The sequence below is a fragment of the Bufo bufo genome, chromosome 3, assembly GCF_905171765.1.
Source record: "Bufo bufo chromosome 3, aBufBuf1.1, whole genome shotgun sequence".
Classification (NCBI taxonomy): Eukaryota; Metazoa; Chordata; class Amphibia; order Anura; family Bufonidae; genus Bufo; species Bufo bufo.
In genome coordinates, this window is record NC_053391.1 from 24335652 (window position 1) to 24351060 (window position 15409).

Sequence of the window (15409 nt, forward strand, 5' to 3'; positions counted from 1 at the left end):
GGCCCCGGCACCCAGACAGAGGAGAGCGGTCCTGTAACAGAGAATCTGGCCTTATGTCAGCGCAGAATCAGTCTTCATGTCATAGCAGAGAATCAGGCTTTCACGTCACCCACCACTGGAACAGGCCACTGTCACACATTTAGGCCCAGGCACCCAGGCAGAGGAGAGAGGTCCCGTAACAGAGAATCTGGCCTTATGTCAGCACAGAATCTGTCTTCATGTCTTAGCAGAGAATCAGGCATCACGTCTCCCACCACTGGAACAGGTCCACTGTCACACATTTAGGCCCAGGCACCCAGGAAGAGGAGAGAGGTCCCATACAGAGAATCTGGCCTTATGTCAGCGCAGAATCAGTCTTCATGTCATAGCAGAGAATCAGGCTTCACGTCACCCACCACTGGAACAGGCCACTGTCACACATTTAGGCCCCGGCACGCAGACAGAGGAGAGGTTCATTCAACTTTGGGTTGCCCGCGATATAATGGTAAAATGAAATTAAAAATAGTATTGAATGAGGAAGTGCCCTGGAGTAGAATAATATATTGTTAAGGGGAGGTAGTTATATCTAATCTGCACAAGGATGGACAGGTCCTGTGGGATCCATGCCTGGTTCATTTTTATGAACGTCAGCTTGTCCACATTGGCTGTAGACAGGCAGCTGCGTTTGTCTGTAATGACGCCCCCTGCCGTGCTGAATACACGTTCAGACAAAACGCTGGCCGCCGGGCCTGGCCAGCACCTCCAAGGCATAAAAGGCTAGCTCTGGCCACGTGGACAATTTGGAGACCCAGAAGTGAATGGGCCGAACCATCAGTCAGTACGTGGAGGGGTGTGCACAGGAACTGTTCGACCATGTTAGTGAAATGTTGCCTCCTGCTAACTCGTTCCGGATCAGGTGGTGGTGCACTTAGCTGTGGCGTGTTGACAAAACTTTTCCACATCTCTGCCATGCTAACCCTGCCCTCAGAGGAGCTGGGCGTGACACAGCTGCGTTGGCGACCTCTTGCTCCTCCTCTGCCTTCGCCTTGGGCTTCCACTGGTTCCCCTGTGACATTTGGGAATGCTCTCAGTAGCGCGTCTACCAACGTGCGCTTGTACTCGCGCATCTTCCTATCACGCTCCAGTGTAGGAAGTAAGGTGGGCACATTGTCTTTGTACCGGGGATCCAGCAGGGTGGCAACCCAGTAGTCCGCACACGTTAAATGTGGTCAACTCTGCTGTCGTTGCGCAGGCACTGCAGCATGTAGTTTGCTCATAGTGTGCCAGGCTGCCCAGAGTTAAGGACAAGCTGTCCTCTGTGGGAGGCGTATCGTCATCGTCCTGTGTTCCCCCCAGCCACGCACCAGTGATGGGCCCGAGCGGCGTTGGGTGCCACCCCGCTGTGAACATGCTTCATTCCTCATCCTCCTCCACCTCCTCCTCATCCTCGTCTTTCAGTAGTGGGCCCTGTCTGGCCACATTTGTACCTGGCCTCTGGTGTTGCAAAAAACCTCCCTCTGAGTCACTTCGAAGAGACTGGCTGAAAGTGCTAAAAAATGACCCCTCTCCTCCTCTTCCTCCTGGGCCACCTCCTCTTCCATCATCGCCCTAAGTGTTTTCTCAAGGAGACATAGAAGTGGTATTTGTAACGCTGATAACGGCGTCATCGCCACGCCATGTGGTGTAGAGTACTCGAAACAGCGCAACAGGCTCACAGGACTCGCATGGAGGCCCAGTCATTGGTGGTTGAAGTGTGTCTGATCCACAGTGCGACTGACCCGTGCGTGCTGCTGCCTGAAAACTCCACTATGGCCTGCTGCTGCTCGCACAGTCTGTCCGCATATGCAAGGTGGAGTTCCACCTGGTGGGCACGTCGCATATGAGGCGGTGAGCGGGGAAGGCGGAAGTTATGCTGTAGCGCAGACAGGCGAGCAGCGGCAGGGTGTGAACGCCAGAAGCGCGAACAGACGGCCCGCACTTTATGCAGCAGCTCTGCATGTCGGGGGTAGTTGCGAATGAACTTCTGCACCACCAAATTCAGCAAATGCACCAGGCAAGGGATGTGCGTCAAAACCGGCTAGTCCCAGAGCTGCATCGAGATTTCGCCCATTATCGCACACCACCAGGCCGGGCTTGAGGCTCACCGGCAGCAACCACTCGTCGGTCTGTTGTTCTATACCCCGCCACAACTCCTGTGCGGTGTGGGGCCTGTCCCCCAAACATTATGAGTTTCTGAATGGCCTGCTGACATTTACCCCGGGCTGAGCTTGAAGTTGGTGGTGAAGGTGTGTGGCTGACTGGATGAGCAGGCGGAAGAAGAGAGGAGAGGAAGCTGAGTAGGAGGAGGAGGAGAAGGAGGCAAAGAATGTTGCCCTGCGATCCTTGGCGGGCGGAAGGACGTGCGCCAAACAGCTCTCCGCCTGGGGGCCCAGCCGCCACTGACATTACCCAGTGTGCAGTTAGGGAGATATAGCGTCCCTGGCCGTGCGTACTGGTCCAACGTATCGGAGGTGGTTAGTGTGGTCCTTGCCACAGATGGCGTTGCGCAGTGCACACTTGATTTTATCGACACTTGTTTGTGCAGGGAAGTCACGGCTCTCTTGGAGAAGTAGTGGCGGCTGGGAACTGTAAGGAAATTATGTCTATAATCCACACACGTTCACATATATATGTAATAATTCAGCCTTATATGCTTGTATTAAATATGCAGAGTTCTTCTTTAAAGGAAATAAAACACAAGCTAAACAGGAAATGAGGTCTAGCAACACGAGCTAAGAGGAAATGGCTGTCTGTAGCTTAAAAACCGCATGGCTAGAAAGAGTATGCATGCTTTAGCAAACGAGACCACATTTATGATAGAGGAATGCATGGCATCATAGCTGCAAGAAAACTTATATTTGCACATATATACCTGTTACACACATATATCTAACATATGCATTAGATATATATTTTACATTAATACGGGTTATAGATATAAGCATTTTTGTATCTGGACGTTCACCTCTGGTTTAGATAAGTGAAGGACATTTTTTATCAGGTATATGTTGGTACAAAATAAACTAAGATAATTCCGCGAAATATCTGAACAAAGCTAAAGTCAACAAAGATTATGGTTAGATATCTTAATTCCAAGAATTATAAAATGCATCACATATGTATCTTGTTTCTAGGAAATTATCATGACTTTTTTACTAAGGTTTGTATAGAGGTGAGATTAATAAATTCGTTACCTGATTGGATTAAGCTTAGGGGAGGTATATGATAATCTTGTGTTTGTATCGATAAATTGTCTACGATGTCTAATAAAGTGACAACCATTTTAAACCTATCAACGTGTATTGGTCTTTAGTGGTTGCCCGGCCGAGGTTCACCCACAGACAAACCAGGGGCCCTTTCAATTGGTCAGCAGAGGATGGTTCACTGACTATCCAGGTGAGTAAATAATTTCTGCCACTATTTATGTTGGTTGGAATGTTTTCTCTCCTGGATACGGTGAATGTCTGTTGTATACTGGATGGCAGGGTAGTGACAGGTTAGTTTTGTGTTCATAGGACTGTGGGACAGACACGAGGCAGCACTCAGTGTTCTGCGTATCCTGATAGGAGCGGCGTCTCCTATAGGCACAGTGGTTGGCAGGGGATGTTGTTCCAGGGATCATACATCATATTGATGGCAGGGAAATTTTTCGAATGCAGAACTAGTCCTCTTCGAACGTTGCAGGGATTTTTCAAATGGGATTAGTCCTCCCATTTGACGGTTTTGTTGAGTTAAAGGATAAGCTCTGGATTTATGTGATTGAGTTAAAGGATAACTCTTGGATTTATGTGAAACAAGGTAACCCGGAATATATGTATAAGGAAAAGGAATACATATGGAAAAAAAAGGTGAGGGAAACGCATACATCTGAATGCAGATGTTGGTTTCTAACTCACTAGGATTGTCTGTGGAGTGAATTGTTTATTGAAACATAACTGTACAGTTAAAACTTGGAAAGTGACATTGATTACTGCAGTCTATTAAGTTCGTAAATGGTGTTGCCCATATAAGATATTTTTACACGTGTTATAAGAATATTGTGCTAGTGGAAAATCTGATTGTTGGCTGACTTAATTGATTCTCAACATAACAATACTAACACAATTACTTCCTGCTATTTGCTGCTATTTCCGCTTCATTGTTTGCTGCTTGAAAATATATGTATAGAGTTCATTGTCGATTTCATTATACATTATGGGTAACGGCGTGGGAAAGGATCTGGATGTGAGCCAGAGACCAGACCCACACCGCTACATTTTGTATCAGGCACCTGTGGGATTAGTGTAACTGATCCATTTGGGTAAATATCTGTGACCGCAGTCAGCAACTGTGTATTACGCAAATCAGCGATGTAGGTCCTCGCAATGAAGGAACTGAAAGATATGTGCCCCAATCCAAAAAAGGACCCTAGAGCAGCAGCTATGTTCTGCAGAAAATATACCGCAGGGAGCCATTTAACTTTGGAGGATATTCAGATTATACTCTCAGCCATAGACCCAGACACTGGCTCTCAAATTGATCCAGAAAAGGTAATGAAGGCATCAGAAAAAAGAAGTTAGGGATGGAGGAGAGAGCGATAGGCCCAAGATTTGAAGAAGTTTTGGGATAAGATAGGAGTAGAATGGATGAAAAGATACAAAGGGGATTCAGGCTTACACACAATGCTAAATACAAAACAAGAGCCGAAAGAGGATTTTTATAGTTTCTGTAAGAGACTGTTGGATCTCTACAGTAGTACAGGAATGAATTCACCTGAATTGTTCAAGACTACATGTATGACAAATGGGGACCCTAAGACGACACAGCTAATAAAATTAGTCATAACGAATGGCTTAATCAAACAGTGACAGAATTTATGGATGACATAGCAAAACGCTCGGCTTCTGGTGTTTTCAATCAAAAGGGAGGAGTATTTCCATTGTTAGTGCAGCAGGACATACAACAGGAGTCTATATTGTCAGGTGGGGAAAGCAATTACATGATGATGTCAAGTTCCCCCGGGGAAGGAATAATAGAAGAGGTCCGAGAAGTAGGGGCCAGGCAGATTACCTGGGAAGAGTAGAAAGAAATCAGAGACAGGGCTGTTTCATTTGTGGGAGTCTAGGTCACTGGAGGCGAGAATGTCCAAAGGTGAGAGATGAAGATAGGAGAGAATACAGAGGGAGAGGCGCCTCTGACTACCGAGGGGGGCCCAGACAACAGGAAAGACAGCAAGATATGACAAGAAGACAATCCCAGGAGATCGTATTAACATACACTGGCCAGCACAGGATGGGGGGGAGTAGACAACCCAATTTGCAATCAGACTTACAGAGGTGGTCTGAGCATGAACAGTACCCGTCCCCACGGGGGGAACAATTACTACTAGGGGTGCCCAGAACAAGTCCCATCCTTCATTATGCATTTTGTTCCAACTGATTGGCAAGTCTTACCACAAGTACTACTGCAAATTGATGGTATTAAAGTTAAGTTATTGCTTGACACCGGAGCAACGACTTCAAGTGTAAACAAAATAGACTTCATTAATGATAAATGCACCGAAGGAAGTTCTATGGGTATAAATGGGACGACAGTGATACATAAGGTGACAGCACCGCTCCCGGTTTGTACTCTTACGGGGGAACTAGTGACGCACATGTCTTTTGCAGTCCTACTAGAGTGCCCCGTTTGCCTATTAGGAAGGGATTTAATGGCAGCATTACAGATTTCATTAGTCTTTGACAAAAAGGCAGACTGGACAGCAACCTCAATGAAATGTGACCTGACAAACCCAAAGAGACGTGACATGAATGGGTTCTTTTTAAGCATACCAATGTCCCTGGAAAATCATCCAATTTGGGCAAAATGTAATGACTCAGCAGGGAGGATTAACTGTGAGCCCTACCGGCCCTGTTTGAAGGAGGGGGTCATGCCAACCTTTCAAAAACAATACCCATTGAGTGAGGAAAAGTTAGAGGGTATAAAGCCACAAATTGAGAAATACATGCAGATGGGAATTCTTAGGAAAATTGTCAGTCCCTGGAATTCCCCGATAAATCCCGTAAAAAAAGGCTAATGGCACATGGCGGCTGGTACAGGATCTAAGGAAGGTAAACAAGGCAATTATCCCACTTCCCCCTTGGTGGCAGATCTTACAGCTGTGTTCGGGGCCATTCCTGCGGGATCCAGATATTACACTGTAGTTGACCTCAGTAATGCGTTCTTTTCCATACCAGTGGCTTGGGATGCACAAAATCTTTTGCTTTTCAGTGGGCTGATAATGGTCAGGTGACTTGGACCCGTCTCCCTCAAGGTTTTGGGGATAGCCCAGCAGCCTTTTCTATTGTATTAAAGGCTACATTGGAAGATTGGGAACCAAAGAGGGGATCCACCTTAATACAGTACACAGACGACCTTTTACTCTCCAATTCGGAGTTAGAAGCCTGCGAAATAGATTCAGGGAGTTTATTAGACCACTTGGCAAGCAAAAGGACACCTGGGCCTCGAAGAAGAAAATCCAATATGCAAGTACCCAGGTAGAGTATCTGGGGTGCATAATAGAGGCAGGAGAGAGAAGATCTCACCGCTAGAGTCAAGGCAGTGACCCTCCCTAAGCAGGCCGAGGGACAAAGCTACATGCTGTCCTTTTTAGGGTCAATAGTGTATTTTAGGCAGTGGATTCCCGATTGCTCCCATTGGGATTCAATCCTAAGAAAAAACTACACTCACAGAAGCACCAAAGGTAGTGGAGTGGACAGAGGACAGAGTAGAAAGCCTTTGAGAGATTGATTTCGGTCCCTGACCCAAGCCCCAGCCTTGGCCCTGGCAGATTATGGAAAGGCCATTCCAATTATACTGCGTGGTATCTGGAGAGAAACCTATGCAGCGGTTTTGACACAGACACATGGGGGAGAAACAGGCCAGTTTCATACTTATCGAAAAAAATAACCTCCTGTGGTTCTTGGAATGCCTCACTGTCTCCAAGCATTAGCAGCCGCGGCTATGTCAGTAATGGATGCTACTAAGATAGTCCATGGAAATACATGGAACTTTTCACCACTCATACAGGTCTGGTCCCTCCTTCAAAACATGACCACACAACACATGACAGCTCAGAGACTGTCCGGATATGAGACCATATTACTCAGTACGGCAAACCTGTTGATAAAGACATGTCCAGACACCTCACCAGTGATAAGATTGTTGCATACACTTTTGAGACTTAAGCGTGAAGGTTCTGACGAACAAGTAGACCCAATACCTGAACACAGATGTGATGAATAATCTTGTCATGCACAACACCTAGGGAGGATTTAAAGGACACACCACAGACTGGCAGTATAGATGTTTTTGTGTGGATGGATCATGCACAAGACCAATGACAGGACATACCAAACAGGTTACGCAGTAGTCATGCTCCAAATCAAGTGATAGAAGCTGAACCAATTGTCACAACTTCAGCACAACAAGCTGAGTTGGTAGCGCTCACAAGAGCCTGTGAAATATTCGCAGGACACAAAGTGAATATTTATACTGATAGTAGCTATGCATTTGGAACAGTGCATGATTATGCATTTATATGGAAAAATAGGGGGGTATATCTCAGCAGACGGGAGAAGGTAGCGAATCAGAAATACATAGTCACTTGCTACATGCAATTCAATTACCAGAAGCATAAGTGTGATAAAAGTGAAAGGACACTCTGCAAAAGGAGATTATCAAGCTATGGGAAACAACCTAGCAGACAGAGCAGCAAAAATGGCAGCCAAAGAGACACGAGAAGGGAAAGTAAGTTATATTCATGACTGACTTTGAAAGTGAAACTGGGAGTCAGTAGTATATCAACTTCAGAAACAGTCCACCAGTGAGGACATCAAGTCTGGAAATCTCAGGGACTGCAGACGACAGGTACAGGTATGTGGACAAAAGATCGGATATTGGGGGTTCCTACTGCATCAGCACCGCTCCTAATATCTTATCTTCATGGTCCAGGACATTTAGGAAAACAGTACATCTCAGAACATTACAAGTCACTGTTCTGTACACACCAGTTGCAGAGATTGATAGACGATCTGGTCGACTCATGCATGACTTGTGCACAGAATAATGTTCAAGGAAAAGCACACGGAAGACATGGGAATCTACCACCACCTACAGGCCCTCTGCAAGATTTGCAGATAGATTACACACACATGCCAAAGCAACCCGGGAATATAAGATATCTGCTTGTCATAGTCTGTAGGTTCTCTGGATGGTGTGTAGCCATACCTACTTCAGGAGAAACAGCTGGTGTGACAGCTAGGGCATTGATAAATCAATGGATTTCGCTGTATGGACTCCCTCGGGTAATTCATTCAGATCAGGGACCTGCTTTCCAATCCAAACTAATACAAGAACTGACAAAGATTTTGGGTTTCCAGTGGAAACTCAACATAGTCTACCATCCCCAAAGCGCTGGAGTAGTGGAAAGAATGAACAGAACCATTAAGGATAGGTTAAAAAAGGCTACTTCAGGAACATTGAAAGATTGGCTGAAATTTCTACCCGCCATTCTCTACCAAATAAGAACGACACCAAATAAACAAACAGGGTTGTCGCCTTATGAAGTGTTATTCGGTCGACCCCCTAATACCCGTGAAGAATCGGATACTGACAGTAACATTTTTGCCTTGCAGGAACAGTACGTGAAACACTTGGTAGGTATACTCTCGGAAAATTATGATAAGGTTGCTGTCACCTTTCCTCCTCTTTCCACAGATCCAACTCATCCGTTCTTGCCGGGAGACAAAGTTCTGGTGAAACAACTAGCTGCCCGCCACAAGACTGGTCCAATTTACCAAGGTCCATTTGAGGTTCTAAGAGTGGCTCGAACGGCTGTCCTTACTGACCAGAGTCCACAGTGGATACACGCCAGCCGGCTCAAAAAGACGCCAGAAGGAGTCCTTAAGAAATTCCCCGGACAAACATGAGTCTTCCGGACAAGATGCCTACAAAGGAAATGGCTTTGATCATACCCCCGAGCCTGCAAAGTAGATATGAGCGATGGCTAAAAGGCTATCCAAAACCACTTAGTCCAAAGGATCCAAAGACTATGCTGGACTTGTATGAGGAAGAATTTATGTTCAGGGAGTATACCAATGAACTAGAAACTGATGACTTAAAAGATCAGAACTTTCCTGAACCGTTTAGTAAGCAGATGATTCAGAGAATGAAACTGTGAATATGTCACCCTTAAAAAGGGAAGTACCCTGAGAAAGATACCGAGAATTGGTGTGTGGTATAAGGAGTGATCACATGGAATGGGAATTCCATATGATCAAAGAGGGGATTGTAAGGAAATTATGTCTATATCCACACACGTTCACATATATATGTAATAATTCAGCCTTATATGCTTGTATTAAATATGCAGAGTTCTTCTTTAAAGGAAATAAACACAAGCTAAACAGGAAATGAGGTCTAGCAACACGAGCTAAGAGGAAATGGCTGTCTGTAGCTTAAAAACCGCATGGCTAGAAAGAGATATGCATGCTTTAGCAAACGAGACCACATTTATGATAGAGGAATGCATGGCATCATAGCTGCAGAAACATATATATGCACATATATACCTGTTACACATATATCTAACATATGCATTAGATATATATTTTACATTAATACGGGTTATAGATATAAGCATTTTTGTATCTGGACGTTCACCTCTGGTTTAGATAAGTGAAGGACATTTTTTATCAGGTATATGTTGGTACAAAATAAACTAAGATAATTCCGCGAAATATCTGAACAAAGCTAAAGTCAACAAAGATTATGGTTAGATATCTTAATTCCAAGAATTATAAATGCATCACATATGTATCTTGTTTCTAGGAAATTATCATGACTTTTTTACTAAGGTTGTATAGAGGTGAGATTAATAAATTCGTTACCTGATTGGATTAAGCTTAGGGGAGGTATATGATAATCTTGTGGTTTGTATCTATAAATTGTCTACGATGTCTAATAAAGTGACAACCATTTTAAACCTATCAACGTGTATTGGTCTTTAGTGGTTGCCCGGCCGGAGGTTCACCCACAGACAAACCAGGGGCCCTTTCAGGAACAACATACTGTGGGACAGCAAGTGACATGAGCTGTTTGAAGCTGTGTGTGTCCACCAGCCTAAATGACAGCATTTCATAGGCCAGTAGTTTAGAAATGCTGGCATTGAGAGCCAGGGATCGAGGGTGGCTAGGTGGGAATTTACGCTTTCTCTCAAATGTTTGTGAGATGGAGAGCTGAACGCTGCCGTGTGACATGGTTGAGATGCTTGGTGACGCAGGTGGTGGTGTTGGTGGTACATCCCATGTTTGCTGGGTGGCAGGTGCCAACGTTCCTCCAGAGGCAGAGGAAGAGGCCGAGGCGGCGGCAGCAGCAGAAGAGGCCGAGGCGGCAGCAGCAGGGGGAGCCTGAGCGACTTCCTTGTTTTTAAGGTGTTTACTCCACTGCAGTTCATGCTTTGCATGCAGGTGCCTGGTCATGCAGGTTGTGCTAAGGTTCAGAACGTTAATGCCTCGCTTCAGGCTCTGATGGCACAGCGTGCAAACCACTCGGGTCTTGTCGTCAGCACATTGTTTGAAGAAGTGCCATGCCAGGGAACTCCTTGAAGCTGCCTTTGGGGTGCTCGGTCCCAGATGGCGGCGGTCAGTAGCAGGCGGAGTCTCTTGGAGGCGGGTGTTCTGATTTTGCCCACTGCTCCCTCTTTTGCTATGCTGTTGGCTCGGTCTCACCACTGCCTCTTCCTCCGAACTCTGAAAGTCAGTGGCACGACCTTCATTCCATGTGGGGTCTAGGACCTCATCGTCCCCTGCATCGTCTTCCACCCAGTCTTGACCCCTGACCTCCTGTTCAGTCTGCACACTGCAGAAAGACGCAGCAGTTGGCACCTGTGTTTCGTCATCATCAGAGACGTGCTGAGGTGGTATTCCCATGTCCTCATCATCAGGAAACATAAGTGGTTGTGCGTTAGTGCATTCTATCTCTTCCACCCCTGGTGAAGAGCTAGGTGGATGCCCTTGGGAAACCCTGGCAGCAGAGTCTTCAAACAGCATAAGAGACTGCTGCATAACTTGAGGCTCAGACAGTTTCCCTGATATGCATGGGGGTGATGTGACAGACTGATGGGCTTGGTTTTCATGCTCCATCTGTGCGCTTTCTGCAGAAGACTGGGTGGGAGATAATGTGAACGTGCTGGATGCACTGTCGGCCACCCAATTGACTAATGCCTGTACCTGCTCAGGCCTTACCATCCTTAGAACGGCATTGGGCCCCACCAAATATCCCTGTAAATTCTGGCGGCTACTGGGACCTAAGGTAGTTGGTAAACTAGGACGTGTGGCTGTGGCAGAACGGCCACGTCCTCTCCCAGCACCAGAGGGTCCACTAACACCACCACGACCATGTCCACGTCCGCGTCCCTTATTAGATGTTTTCCTCATTGTTCCCGTTCACCACAATTTTGAGAATGGCAAATTTGGGAATACTTTTTCAACCCAGAAAAAAAAGTGTGCTTTTACTGTCGCTACAAATAACTTGACCAGCTAAAACAGTACAGATTTGCTTGAATAGAAATGTGAGACCTGTTTTTTTTTGCAGTGTGTGACAGGTTAAGGTTTCATCTCAGAATCAGACTTCTATCTGCACGGTAGCGTGTGTCTTAGGTTTTTCTGAATGACACTATCAGTACCTTCAATGTAAGATATCCTTTTTGGGATAGATTTCAAGTAGGCCTCAAATACCAGAAACTAGTTATTTTGAGAATGGCAAATTTGGAAATAGTTTTTCAACCCAGAAAAAATAAAGGGCTTTTACGGTCGCTACAAATAACTTGACCAACTAAAACAGTACAGATTTGCTTGAATAGAAATGTGAGACCTGTTTTTTTTTTGCACTGTGTGACAGGTTAAGGTTTAATCACAGAATCAGACTTCTATCTGCACGGTAGCGTGTGTCTTAGGTTTTTCTGAATGACACTATCAGTACCTTCAATGTAAGATATCCTTTTTGGGATAGATTTCAAGTAGGCCTCAAATACCAGAAACTAGTTATTTTGAGAATGGCAAATTTGGGAATAGTTTTTCAACCCAGAAAAAAAAGTGTGCTTTTACGGTCGCTACAAATAACTTGACCAGCTAAAACAGTACAGATTTGCTTGAATAGAAATGTGAGACCTGTTTTTTTTTGCGCTGTGTGACAAGTTAAGGTTTAATCACAGAATCAGACTTCTATCAGCACGGTAGCGTGTGTCTTAGGTTTTTCTGAATGACACTATCAGTACCTTCAATGTAAGATATCCTTTTTGGGATAGATTTCAAGTAGGCCTCAAATACCAGAAACTAGTTATTTTGAGAATGGCAAATTTGGGAATAGTTTTTTCAACCCAGAAAAAAAAGTGTGCTTTTACGGTCGCTACAAATAACTTGACCAGCTAAAACAGTACAGATTTGCTTGAATAGAAATGTGAGACCTGTTTTTTTTTGCACTGTGTGACAGGTTAAGGTTTAATCTCAGAATCAGACTTCTATCTGCACGGTAGCGTGTGTCTTAGGTTTTTCTGAATGACACTATCAGTACCTTCAATGTAAGATATCCTTTTTGGGATAGATTTCAAGTAGGCCTCAAATACCAGAAACTAGTTATTTTGAGAATGGCAAATTTGGGAATAGTTTTTCAACCCAGAAAAAAAAAAGGGCTTTTACGGTCACTACAAATAACTTTACCAACTAAAACAGTACAGATTTGCTTGAATAGAAATGTGAGACCCTGTTTTTTTTTTTGCACTGTGTGACAGGTTAAGGTTTAATCACAGAATCAGACTTCGTATCTGCACGGTAGCGTGTGTCTTAGGTTTTTCTGAATTACACTATCAGTACCTTCAATGTAAGATATCCTTTTTGGGATAGATTTCAAGTAGGCCTCAAATACCACAAACTAGTTATTTTGAGAATGGCAAATTTGGGAATAGTTTTTCAACCCAGAAAAAAAAGTGTGCTTTTACGGTCACTACAAATAACTTGACCAGATTAAACAGTACAGATTTGCTTGAATAGAAATGTGAGACCTGTTTTTTTTTTTGCACTGTGTGACAGGTTAAGGTTTAATCTCAGAATCAGACTTCTATCAGCACGCTAGCGTGTATCTTAGGTTTTTCTGAATGACACTATCAGCACCTTCAATGTAAGATATCCTTTTTGGGATAGATTTCAAGTAGGCCTCATATACCAGAAACTAGTTATTTTGAGAATGGCAAATTTGGGAATAGTTTTTCAACCCAGAAAAAAAAGTGTGCTTTTACGGTCGCTACAAATAACTTGACCAGCTAAAACAGTACAGATTTGCTTGAATAGAAATGTGAGACCTGTTTTTTTTTTTTGCGCTGTGTGACAAAGTTAAGGTTTAATCACAGAATCAGACTTCTATCAGCACGGTAGCGTGTGTCTTAGGTTTTTCTGAATGGCACTATCAGTACCTTCAATGTAAGTTATCCCTTTTTGGGATAGATTTTCAAGTAGGCCTCAAAATACCAGAAACAGTTATTTTGAGAATGGCAAATTTGGGAATAGTTTTTCAACCCAGAAAAAAAAGTGTGCTTTTACGGTCGCTACAAATAACTTGACCAGCTAAAACAGTACAGATTTGCTTGAATAGAATGTGAGACCTGTTTTTTTTTGCACTGTGTGACAGGTTAAGGTTTAATCTCAGAATCAGACTTCTTTCTGCATCGGAGAGCGTGTTGTCTTAGGATTTTTCTGAATGACACTATCAGTACCTTCAATGTAAGATAGTCCTTTTTGGGATAGATTTTCAAGTAGGCCTCAAATACAGAAACGTAGTTATTTGAGAATGGCAAATTTGGGATAGTTTTTCAACCCAGAAAAAAAAAAAGGGCTTTTACGGTCCACTACAAATAACTTTACCAACTAAAAACAGTACAGATTTGCCTTGAATAGAAATGTGAGACCTGTTTTTTTTTTGCACTGTGTGACAGGTTAAGGTTTAATCACAGAATCAGACTTCTATCTGCACGGTAGCGTGTGTCTTTAGGTTTTTCTGAATGACACTATCAGCACCTTCAATGTAAGATATCCTTTTTGGGATAGTTTTCAAGTATGCCTCAAATACCAGAAACTAGTTATTTGAGAATGGCAAATTTGGAATAGTTTTTCAACCCAGAAAAAAAAGTGTGCTTTACGGTCACTACAAATATACTTGACCAGATTAAACAGTACAGATTTGCTTGAATAGAAATGTGAGACCTGTTTTTTTTTTTGCACTGTGTGACAGGTTAAGGTTTAATCTCAGAATCAGACTTCTATCAGCACGCTAGCGTGTATCTTAGGTTTTTCTGAATGACACTATCAGCACCTTCAATGTAAGATATCCTTTTTGGGATAGATTTCAAGTAGGCCTCATATACCAGAAACTAGTTATTTTGAGAATGGCAAATTTGGGAATAGTTTTTCAACCCAGAACAAAAAGTGTGCTTTTACGGTCACTACAAATAACTTGACCAGCTAAAACAGTACAGATTTGGTTGAATAGAAATGTCAGGTCTATTTTTTAGGCACTGGGTGACAGGCTCAACTTGCCCCTGATGTAGTATATGGCCAAAAAATAACCACACTGTTGATCGTTAAATGCACTTGGGTGACACAGGCTCAGCCTGCACCAGATGTAGTATATGGCCAAAAAATAATCAGACTGTTGATGGTTAAATGCACTTCGGTGACACAGGCTCAGCCTGCAGCTGATGTAGTATATGGCCAAAAAATAACCAGACTGTTGATGGTTAAATGCACTTCGGTGACACAGGCTCAGCCTGCAGCTGATGTAGGATATAGCACAAAATAACCACACTATTGATGGTTAAATATACTTGGTGATAGCTTGTGCTGGCGCACCACAAGTCACAAAATGGCCGCCGATCACCCCAGAAAAAAAGTGATCTAAAAACGCTCTGGGCAGCCTCAAAAAAGTGAGCAAGTCAATACTAGCACTTCAATGATCCACAGCTGCAGATCGATCACAGAATGAAGTCTTTTGGAGGAGTTAATCACTGCCTAATCTCGCCCTAACGTCGCAGCTGCAACCTCTCCCTATGCTTCAATCAGCAGAGTGACGTGCAGCGCAACGTGACCCAAGCTTATATAGAGGCTGGGTCACATGCTGCACTGGCCAATCACAGCCATGCCAATAGTAGGCAAGTAGATGGCCTCTTGGGGCAAGTAGTATGACGCTTGTTGATTGGCTGCTTTGCAGCCTTTCAAAAAGCGCCAAGAAAGCGCCGAACACCGAACCCGAACACAGACTTTTACGAAAATGTTCGGGTCCGTGTCACGGACACCCCAAAATTCGGTACGAACCCGAACTATAC

The 15409-nt window shown here is 44.1% G+C and overlaps 1 protein-coding gene across 1 annotated transcript in view; it reads left to right on the forward strand.

Moving 5' to 3' along the window:
* Nucleotides 1-8962: 8962 nt before the first annotated feature.
* The window catches only part of LOC120993592 (gastrula zinc finger protein XlCGF17.1-like), a 28463-nt gene continuing 22016 nt past the window's right edge, over nt 8963-15409 (forward strand). Inside the window, exon 1 of the mRNA XM_040422067.1 lies at nt 8963-9185. Coding sequence (XP_040278001.1) covers nt 8963-9185 — 223 coding nt within the window. The remainder of the gene's footprint in view (nt 9186-15409) is intronic.